The sequence below is a fragment of the Propithecus coquereli genome, unplaced genomic scaffold, assembly GCF_000956105.1.
Source record: "Propithecus coquereli isolate 6110/MARCELLA unplaced genomic scaffold, Pcoq_1.0 Scaffold600, whole genome shotgun sequence".
Taxonomy (NCBI): domain Eukaryota; kingdom Metazoa; phylum Chordata; class Mammalia; order Primates; family Indriidae; genus Propithecus; species Propithecus coquereli.
In genome coordinates, this window is record NW_012151953.1 from 974,669 (window position 1) to 985,801 (window position 11,133).

The 11,133-nt window shown below is 55.6% G+C and overlaps 1 protein-coding gene across 1 annotated transcript in view; it reads right to left on the reverse strand.

Moving 5' to 3' along the window:
* Positions 1–10,155, reverse strand: part of VWA5B1 (von Willebrand factor A domain containing 5B1) — a 49,956-nt gene extending 39,801 nt beyond the window's left edge. Inside the window, exons 1-6 of the mRNA XM_012659260.1 lie at positions 10,017–10,155; positions 8,152–8,304; positions 6,578–6,848; positions 3,560–3,705; positions 2,557–2,688; positions 1,815–1,939 (exon numbers count right to left, since the gene is read on the reverse strand). Of these exons, the coding sequence (XP_012514714.1) occupies positions 1,815–1,939; positions 2,557–2,688; positions 3,560–3,705; positions 6,578–6,848; positions 8,152–8,304; positions 10,017–10,155 (966 nt within the window). The remainder of the gene's footprint in view (positions 1–1,814; positions 1,940–2,556; positions 2,689–3,559; positions 3,706–6,577; positions 6,849–8,151; positions 8,305–10,016) is intronic.
* Positions 10,156–11,133: the final 978 nt, after the last annotated feature.

The window sequence follows — 11,133 nt, forward strand, 5'->3', positions numbered from 1 at the left end:
AACGGTTAATGAGAGAATGAATCTGTGGGGGCCTTGCTGTCTGCCGCTGACCTGCGTGTGCCTCTTCTTGGGTTTTTCCCCCAGTCTCTGTTTCTGTCTGCATCTCTTCCTCTTCTATATGGTGTGTCCCTCTCTGTAATGTCCCCTCTTTGCTAAATCTCAGTTCTTGACAGCACGTCCCACCTGCCCATCCTGATTGATGTCCACCCTCTGGCTGCCCCCAACCCACCTTCCTCCCTGCCAAGGGACCTTGCTCTCCCTCTGGCCTGGCTCTTTTGACGACAGAGCCCAAGGCAGCAACGGTCACATCTGCCAGTGAGTGGAGCCACCTCCAGGAACCTTATTCTGTCTCTCAGAAGGATGGGGTGGGTGGCCTGGCTCAGAATGCGCTGATGTGTCCTCAAGCTGCTGTTATTCAATTACAATAAACTCATCACTTCTTAGCAGCTGCGTGTTGATCGCTGTCATCCCTGGAGCTCATGAGAATGCGGGCTATTTGCATAACCGACCCAAGGTGGCAAATTAATTCCCATTTGCTTCTGCAGTCCCAGAGCTAATTGATTTAAGGCTTGGCAGGCAGGCCAGCCAGCCCCAGGCCTGGACGGCCCACTGGGCACCCCCTTGCCCACATGCTGCAAGTCTCAGAGCTCGGCGGGACCCCCGGCATTGCCACCCCCCACTTTGAGACCCTGGCTCCAGCTGCTTCTCCCAGCTGACTCATCTGGGTGAGGGGCACCTCTAGGAGGGCAAGTGATTTCAGTGGTGTCTCTAACATGGGGAGGCCGTGATGGGCACTGAGCCACCTGCGCTTTCCCTTTGCCGTCCCTCCTGCCTGCTGCACGAGGTGCTTCCAGTGGGGTCTCTAACCATGGAAACAAAACAGGCAGCAAGCTGGCTGCATGCACTGCTCTCTGCTTCCCCCTTGCCATGCCCTGGGCCAGCTAGGCCAGCAGAGAATGGGGAGGGCTGTGAAATCCAGCTTAACTGACCCCACATGATCAACCTCATTCCTTAGCCTCCTTGTCACCCACTCTAACTCCTGAGATAGCAATCTCCCCCTTCCCCCAGCCCCCTGGCTATCGTTAAACCTCAGTTTTCTCATCTAAAACGGGGCCAATTTAAAGAGGTGTGCCATCATTCTTAAACCTGTCTTGGCATTCAGGACTCCCGGTGTGCAGGGCCATGTGGGGGAGGGAGAGCACTGGGTGCAGCCTGTGGCTGTCACTCAGCCTCCTGCCATTCCCCACCCGACCTCCTGCCAGGGCCTCCTTGTCCTGTAGCTTCATGGGTGGGGGCAGGGCAGAGGGAAGGGATCTTTCTCAGGCTTTCCCCACTCTGCCCTTGTCCTCATGTCTTAGCAAGCAAGGACCCCAGAGGCAGGAAGAGCAAGGGGCTGTTCGGCAGGTGGGAGGAGGGAGGACCAGGAGGGAGAGGGGGAGCTGGGAAGACACTCTGATGAAGAGTCCTGGGTGCCCCTGGGAGGTGTGGTAGTCTGGAGGAGGGAGGTCAAGGCCGTTGCTACCACCAGCTGCAAATTTTGCCTGGCTTAGGCCCCTTGGAGCTGCCAGGAGAAGGTGCCCCAGCAGGAGGCGGGAGAAAGAGCCAGGGTGACTGGGCATCTGGAAGTGCCCTGCCGTGTCCCAGCCCAACGAAGAACACACTTCTTGCCTGGGCTCTGCCACCATCTTGCTGTGTGACCTTGGGCAGGTGGCCTCCCCGTCGCAGGCTCAGTCTCCCCACGGGTTCAGTGGAGACCAGGTTTCGGAGCCGCCCCGGCAACGCCGCCATCACCTGCCCACTTGAGTCGCCCTCACCTTCCGCTCTGCACTGCTGTCCTTCTTCATCCCTTTAATGAAATCCATTCTTCCCCTCAAGTGCCGCTCAAACTCTCCCAGGGTCATGTCCCCTTTCTCCATCAGGACGTGTGGCATGTGGGGCTCTGCGGAGATGAGGTCGACCCTCAGCACTTGTCCGGGTGTGAGGGGGATGTCAGGGGCCCTGGTTTGGAGGCAAGATCTTCACAGACGTGGGACCTCCCCCCGGCCCCCCCGCCCGGAGAAGGAAGTGGAAGCTCTGGCTGCCTGAAGCAGTGTGGGGATTCATGGGTGACTCACTGCCTCTTTCTGGGCCTCAGTTTACCCATCTGTAAAATGGGAGTGAGATGGGGCTAAATGGCTCTCTGATCTTTTCAGGTCCCAATGTTCTGTGAATTCTTGAAGTTATAAAAGAGTTGCCTCTTTGAGGGTACAGCGCTGCCAGGCGCTCGCTGAGCTTAGGGTTTCAAAGATCCTCTGCTTAGCCGGCCTGGGGGCAAAGTGCCCCGAAGGGTGGAAGAGACGCTGGGCCTCTGGAGCTCAGAGCAGGAGACACTGATTCCAGCAGCAAAAACCAAGTTTCCCAGGAGGTGGGTAGTTGATCTCCCCTCTCCAAAGTGCACCCCCTCCCCTTGCCCTGGCTAGCTGCTGGGTGGGGTGGGGTGGGACATGTTCTGTTGCCATGGGATCAGCACCTCCTCCCTCCCACACACAGCCCAGGGGCCCTCGTGGGGCGCCGTACCACTGGGGTGGATGAGGATCTCCACGGGCCGGTCGAAGGTGTGCTTGTTGGCCAAGGTGATGATGATGCTCTTGGCGGAGCAGGCAGATGGGGCCGCGTCGGCACGGATTTCGTGGGTGGGACTCTCCACCCCTGAGTGGCACGGAAAGGCAAGGGGGGCAGGTTCAGGAGACCCAGGGGAGAAAGGAGTTCGGTGGGGGATACCGAGACCGAGGCCGGAGACCACTGACATGCCAGCCCCATCAGGGCACCTAACCCGCTGTATGACCACGGACAGGCCGCCTCAGTTTCCCCATCTGTAAAATGTGGGCTTAGATGGAAGATGTCTGATGGTGCCTTCCTGCCGTGACCTCAGGATGCAGTAGGGGTCAGAGGAGTTGCCCTCACAGGGCACACAAATCACCCAGCATGTCGCCAAGCAGATAGGAAGAGCTTAATGCAATCAGTGGGCACTTTTTTGACGGGTGCTCCTCAAATGCCTCTTGCGCTGGAACGCAAGGTTGCTCTAGGAGAGCATTCGCCAACAAGAAACCTCATCCCAGTGTCCTTTTAAAACCCTGAGTGGTTGGGGAGGGAACCCTTGGAGCAATGGTTCTCAACTCTGGCCACATATTAGAAGCACCTGGGGAGCTTTTAAATGTTTCCACACTCAGGATCCAAACACCCCAACATCTCCTGGGGTTGGGATCTAGGCTGTAGGATGCTCGAAATCTTCCTGGGTGCCTCTGATGTGCAGACGAGGTGAGAACCAGGGACCGCCATTCCCCATGGACATTTCCCCAGTGTATGGCCTTGAAATCCGTCCCGGAGAGGGGCTCGTTTCTGGCCTCCTTTTGGGAGAGTGGGAAACGGGCTCTGTAAAGCTCTGTGTGCTTCAGTTTGCCTTCCATCTGGGCCAGTCCCCTGCCTCTCCTTTCTCTCCGTTCCTGGTAGTTTTGGCCTGAAGCCCTCCCCGCCCTGGGGCTTCTTTGGCCCCGGACCTGTCTGGACAGCTCCCTCTCACCTGCGAGCAGACACGGCCCACGGATCTCCAGCTGGAAGTTGAAGTCATATTCCATGGGGTTGGACACATCGGTGTCCAGAAGAGTGGCCAGGCACAACTTGCTCCAGGAGTCCAGGGCCCGGGTGCCAAAGCAATGTCTGTCTTTGCTGGGAAGGGGCCAGAAGGAGGAGAAGGTGGCAGCCGGGGCAGAGGCAGCGGCCCAGCACAGGAAGACAAGGAGAGGATGCTGAGTGCCAGGAAGCCCAGCCCGCTGGGGGGCCCCTAGACCTGCGTTTTCCCACTCAGCCTGGCCCCAGGAGTGTCTGCATTCCGATGCTAGGCGCAGCTACCTCCAAGGAGCACCTCTGATGGGCCAGGCACCAAGCACGGTGCTCTAGAGCAGCGATCCCCAACCTTTTTTGCACCAGGGACCGGTTTCATGGAAGACAATTTTTCCATGGACCAGGGCTGGGGTAGGGGAGTGTGGGATGGTTTGGGGATGATTCAAGTGCATTACATTAATTACATTTGCAGCTGCTCCCCGGCGCTAGCATCACCGCCTCAGCTCCACCTCAGGTCATCAGGCATTAGCTTCTCCTAAGGAGGGGCAACCTAGATCCCTCGCACGCGCAGTTTGCGGTAGGGTTCTCACTCCTGTGAGAATCTAATGCCACTGCTGATCTGACAGGAGGCGGAGCTCAAGCAGTGATGTGAGCGATGGGGAGTGGCTGTAAATACAGATGAAGCTTCGCTTGCTGGGCGGCTGCTCACCTCCTGCTGTGTGGCCCTAACAGGCCACTGACTGGTCCTGGTCTGCGGCCGGGGGTTGAGGACCGCAGCTCTAGAGCCTTCGCTCACATTGTTCTCACTACAACTCCAGGGGGAAGACATCAGGGCCTCCACTTTCCACATGGGGAAACTGAGGCTCAGTGAGGTGAGGTGACCAGCCCAAGTTCCCACAGTCAGGGCTTGGCGGAGCTGGCATCCTGGCCCAGGTCTCTCTGGCTCCATGGCGAGACAGCTGGCACCACGTCACACCCCCTCTGCAATCCCTGCTCTGTCTCCGTGAGCTGCACGCCCTTGGACAGGCCATTTCTCCTCTAAGTGTTGGTTTTCTCATCTGTTAAATGGGGGCAGCACTTACACAGTTGCCTCGGGAACTCCATGAGCAACTGCTTAGCAAACTGTCAGGCCCTCTTTCTTTATGATTGTCCACCCCATCCCCAACCCTGCTCCTTCCCCCCACCCCACGGGCACCCTCTAGGCTCTGTCCAGGTGGCTGCAATCCAAAGTCCTTGCTGCTAACCTGGTGTCACTTGTGGGCAGCCATCACACTGTACTTATTCATTCTGGCCTCCACCTCCCCGTGTCCACAAATAACGCCACCATGAGTATCCATGTCTATGTCCCCTTTGGACTTGATAAAGAATTTCTCTGGGATCCCGGGGACAAGGGACACGCCGAGGATCGCCAGATTGCTTTCCAGGTGGCTGTCCTGCTTCCCACGGCCATCAGCTGTGAACAAGAGCTCCCATCTCTCCATGTCCTCACTAACACTTGGTATCGTCTGTTTATCTTGTTTTTCTTGCATCACTCTGAGTGACTTTGAGGTTCACAGGGATTTGAAGCAGGCTTTTCCCAAGAGTGTTGCTATTAACTCTGCCTGCTAGAATGGGGAGAATTAGCATATCAGGACCTGCTCAGAAACATCAGGGCCTTCCGAGCCGAATGTCCCAGCTAGGACCTGCCTCTCAAATGCACAAGGCTCATAACCAATAGCAATGCTTATAAAGACAATCTACAGGCAGGTGTTCCCTGGTCTGAGACTGGCCTGTGCTGCCAGCTTCTCAGTTGTGCCAGGTGTCCTCTTCCTGGCCTTTAAGACCCTACATGACCTGACTCCTCACTGCCTTTCTGACTTCTCTCCTTTCTTCTCTCACATTGCTATGGCCATAGTAACCTTTGTGCTGCTGCCTCAGGGCCTTTGCACTTGTGACTCTCTTCTCCCGAAATAGTCTCCTTCCAGCATTTTTCCTTGGTTTGCTTCCTTCATCCAGATCAGGCCACATATACTGCCTAATTTTTGCCCATTCTAGCTAAAATAGCCCTCCTCCCACCCTGTCCTCTGCTCCCCTCTGTCCCCTATATAATAGCACTTATTTTCATTGAAAATTATCTCAGCTGTAGGTGCCTCAGACTGTGACCCACCTCTTTTTCCCTTCTATGCCACTGGGTAGTACAGAGAAACTGTCCTGGTATTGGGGCTGTCATGGTCCCCTCCCTACCCCGCTGAAAACTCTTCTAATGGCTCTTTGTTGCTTTGAGAGAAATGTAAAGTCTTTGCTGGGGCCACGGGGTGTCCTGTGCCTCTGCGGCCTCATCATGTGCTACCTGTGTTGCGGCTTCTCTCTGGGGCCCTGTAGTTGCTACCCCAGGGCCTTTGCTCCTGCTGGTCTCACCTACGGGAATGGTCCTCTCTGTGCCTACATCCTCCTCGTTGTTTCAGTCCTCCGTGGAAACATCGCTCCCCAGAGAAGCCTGGCCCCCCCAGGTTGGGTCCCTCTTTTATACTCTTAGCCCAGTGAACTTCTCCTTCATTGCACTTTTCACACAATTAATTATACATTCCAGTACATAAACAATTAGTCACACATTAGTTGTGTTATTAGTTGGCTAATGATCTCTTCTGCCAAGTTCCCAAAGGACAGGGACCATGCTGGTTTCATTCTTTCTCTGTCCCTAACACCCAGCCCAGTGTCCAGCACATAGTGGTTACTCAGAAAATACCTCCTGAGTGAATTAAAAAATAAACCCTGGAAATTCTGATCCCAGGCTGTCCAAATTTCATAACTCTGGCCAGTACCAATATGGCGGCATTTTCAGGGAGATTCTTACGACCTCTACAAGTGAGCAAGGGCGGAAGGCAAAGCCGCATTTCTACTTCCTGTCCCCCCCACCCCACACCCTGCTAACTCCACCCAAGCCACTCTCTGCTGCCCACCTGAGACTCTGACCCGGGTCTGGGCAGGGCCTCCTTACCCCTGGGCCTGTTGGTTAGAGGTGCCAGAGCTCTTGCTGCAGAACTGGGGTACAGTCGGGGCACAGACAGCAGGCAGCAGGACCCTCACGGCCCCGCTGGGCAGCGTGGGGAGCTCCGAGGAGGTGCTGATGAAGACAGCGACGTTCTCCATGGGGGCGATTGTGCCCAGGTTGACCACGAACAGGATCCGCTCCAAATCCTCATCCAGGGCCACCTTTCCCGGTGTGCAGGAATGAGGGGCGATGGAAACCCCCTCTTGCAGAATGTTCCCTAAGTGCCAGGCTGGCGTCAGGGGCTGTGCATATGTCATCTCTGACCCCCTCTAAGCTTGCTGGGTGGCAGGTTTGAGCAGCCCCATTTTGCTGATGGGAAAACCAAGGCTCAGCATGGGGTGTGACTTGCCCAAGTTACTCAGCAAATAACCAACTTGTTGAACCAGGATCTGAGCCCACGTGGGTCTGACTCTAGGCCTGTGTACTTTCCCCTGTACCCTGCTGGGAGTGGAAGACTCGGACCTATGAAACCCACAACAGAGGGCCACATCTCCACCCCACAAACCCTACTCCCCAATCCAAGAACAAAGTTAAAGCACCCCCACTTCTGGGATCCATGCTTTTGCTCACACTCTTTCATATTATCTGAAGGCCATTCCCTCATCCCTACTTAGCTAGTCTTACCCACTCATCCAACCCTCCATGAACACCACCCAGTCCCCAGTCTGGACCCTGATTTCCCTCCTCTAACATTACCAAGACCCCTCTCGGGACAGCCACGTTCTATCTCCCATCAACGTTACTCGTATAATAGCCTAACTGTTCTTCCAGGCCATAAGAAATCATAACTTCAGGGCAATTTTGCACCTTACACATGGTGAGTGCTCATTAAAAGATTCTTGAACATTTTAACAATTAAGTGAACACGCTTCACCTGGATCATACAGCCAATGGTAAGAATCTCTTACATTGCATGATACATGGCTGGGTCCAAGGCCTGGCTCTGCCACTAACATGCTGTGTGACCTTGAGCCAGTCACTCTCCCTCTCTGAGCCTCAGTTTCCTCAACAGCAGGCATTGGTAGCCAGGCTTTGAGTTCTTCCTGTGACGTAAGTGCTCTGCATACATCGCCTTGATGGAGCATCTGGTGAGTGTAGTTATTTATTCCATTTTACAAATGAGGTTAATTTCTTATCTAAGCTGACACCACTTTGAGCAGCAGGATAGGGAAGGCAAACCCTGACTCGACTCATTCCACAGCCCCTGAACTTAAATGAGTGGCTATTCTGTTCTTTAGAGATATCTTAAAAACCCTTTTGTTGCCTCCCCTCCTTCGATCCTCACCACACTTTCAAGGTGAGAAGAGGAACAATCGCCTCTATTTTATAGACAATGAAGCTGAGGTTCAGAGAAGTTCATTACTGGCCCGAGGTTGCGCAGGATTCTTGCTAGGATTCCTAACTAGTTTGGTGCTCTCTCCACCCCCCACCCCATGGCTACCTTGCAGTCTACTGAGGTTCCAACCCGAGCAGCCTCTGGCTAGGCCCGGGCCCCACCATGGCCCTTCTGGTCTCCTTACCTGTGACAGTTGGGGATCGGACTTGGAAGGCATCGAAGTGGCTGCTCTCCAGCTTGGCTTTGTCCTTGATCTGCACCGTCACGATGCGGTCGGCAATGACCGCCTCAAAGCCGATCACCGTGGTGTACTCATCCAGTGGGTACACGAAGAGGCCTGCCAGAGCAGGGCCCAGCATGGTGGGGTGCCCCAACACCCCCTGCAGCCCCTGCTCCTGGAGAGGAACCCGAGCCTCTGGCCTGCTGGCTGGCTGGTCCTCACTGCCACTTAACGGGTGCCGAGAGGCCTCGGCAGAGGGTGGGGCTGGGATCTCCTGGCTCTGGGGCCCAGCTCTTACTTTGTAGGTATGTGAGCCTGGTGTGGCCAGAACTTTTGATTTTCCAGAAGAGAACCTATATTTTTATGTGAATTGTTGTATAGATCTAACAAAACACACCTGCATGGTGACTTTGGCCTCTGTGGCACCAAGAGCTGGGGCTTTGGAGGAAGACTATGGTTCTACTCCAGGCCCTGCCATGTTTCCCAGCCAGGTGACCTTGCAGCCTCGTAGCCTGGTGTGTAAGATGGGGATAATGAAGCCAAACTCACAGGCTCGTTGCGAGGATTGGAAAACAGCCACCATTTATTAAGCTATGTGCCCCATAGCATGCACCATGCGGTTTTATATCTCAGTGCTTTTCAAATTTAGTATCTTATGAATCACCTGGAGTCTTATTAAAATGCGGATTTGGATTCAGTAGTTCTGAGGGGGCGGGGCTGAGATCTTGCATTCCTAAGCAGCTTCCAGGTGATGCTAATGGTTTGGGGACCAAGCTGGGAGCACCAGGGTCTTGTCTAACCTCCCCTCTAACACTGGAGCAGCACAATGCTGGGCCCATGGAGAGCCCTCCACAAACTCTGACTTCCTGCCCTCTGAGCCTCAGTTTCTTGATCTATAAAATGGGGGTACCTGCTCCTGCACACGAAGCCCGAGGGCTGCTCGAAGTTGTTCAGTTATTTAGTCTCCTGGGTCTGCAGGAGACAATTTTAAGCCACTCTTCCTAGATTTCCTTAAACAGAGGAACAAGGCTATCTACACTGCCTAGGAGATTTCTAAGGGCAAGAGACTTGCCCTGCAGGTCCCTTTGGGTGGTGTCGCCCCCAGGGCAGGTTTCAGAACCTCAGATGGAGCTGGAGGTTGGTGCCCAAAGACAGGAAGTTTAGCAGTCAGGAGGCCCCATCACTGCAGATGAGTGGGAAGTCCTGGCCAGCACCCTCCTGGCGAGCCTGCCTGCAGCTCCCGTCCTGGACTGGGAGGAGAGGAGTTTGATTTACACACGACTCTTGCAGGCAAGTGTGCATCTGCACCCTGGCTGCCCCACACTGTGAGTCATGGTCCCAGGTTGTTCCTCAGTCCAGAGCGTCCTGCTTCCTGCATTACATCATCTGCTCTGCCCCACAAACCCTGGTGTCCGACAGCACAGAGGAGCACCCTGATTTGGAGGGGGACAATGGGTCCCCAAGGTCACAGGAGCCAGAGCCATGCCTAGGCCTGGGAGCTGCTGGCTTTGACTGAATCTTGATCTGTCTCCTACCGTGGGGCTCCCTGGAGAAGGTGCAGACTGGACAGTGTGCCTCATGGAACGGAAAGAGCGTGGGGACAGTTGGCCGGGGCTGATCCCAGACCTCCTCCGCTCAGATCCTAACGCTCCTTGCTATTAGCTTTGAGGCCTGCAGGGCAGACACGGTATCCTATCTTACAGATGGGGAAACTGAGACTCAGAGAGGTCACATGACTTGCCCAACGTCAATCAGCTAGTAAATGTTAGGACAGGGATTCAGCGTGGAGGAGGGGGTGGCCCTGGGGCAGCCCCAACAGAGGTCCTTACCCTGGAAGGGCTGGGCTTCCAGGTTGCCATAGGTGAGGGAGGCGGTTAGGCCCAGGGCGTAACCACTGACGAAGGAGGTGACGTCGGACGCGGTGAGGGGCAGAGCTGCCCCTGTGCTCCGATTCAGCAGGCCGGGCATCCTGCTGGCTACTCAGCCTTCAGGGCCTGCAAGAGACAGGAAGCGCAGGAGGTGGGGAGAGGGTCCCAGCACCCCTCAACCCAGTTTCCATTTGGGACCGTCCAAGGGCATCAGAGTGCCATTCTCTTCATTTTCCCCAAGGACCTCCATGTTAGTGACCCCATGATAAGTACCAGTCATCCCTGAGAAGGGGAAAAGTGGGCATTCTCTTTCTTTCCATTTCACAGGTCGAGAAACTGAGGCTGGAAGACACGCGACCTGCTGGAATTCACCCAGTGGGTGGAGCACAGTCCAGACTCGAGCCCAAGTACCTCATGCTTAGCCTGCAGTTCTCCCCAACAGACCGTGCTAGGACGGGAGCTGGGGACACTCAGGCTCTGACCACATCCCTTTGTGTGTCCCCTGACCCTGCAGCTGCCGATGTTTCCTCTGCACAGAGAGGGCACTGGGACAGGTCTGCATGTCCTATCTCGTCTGACATCAGTGAATCTACCCACTACAGTGGGCACTTGGGTTGTGAGGGGAGCAAGGGACACCCCCAAGAGATACCAAAGCGAGGGGCCACCGTCCCCCTGGGTAGAGAGGTCGAAACTTGGGAGTCGCTCCTGCACCTTCCTCTTACCCCCCCCACCCCCAACATTGCCAAGGCTCGTGCTTTATCTCTGGCAAAGCCTGGCATCCACCCAGGCCTTCCTTCTCGGCCACCAGCACCCTGTCCCAAGCCACCACCGCTTCTACCTGGACCACAGCTCCTAACCGGAGGCCTCTTGAGTCCATCTTCCCCCTGGAATCCATTCTCTACCCAGTGGCCAGAACGAATGCACCAACACACAAGCTGGATGGGGCTCCACCACCCCCGCCAGCCTCTCTTCCCCACCAGTGGCTTCCACCCGCCTGTGGGTGTCAGCAGCCTCCGCTCCTCCCACGTGCGACGCTCTTTCCCCCACCGTGCTCGGGGCCGTCTCTGGAAGGCTCGCT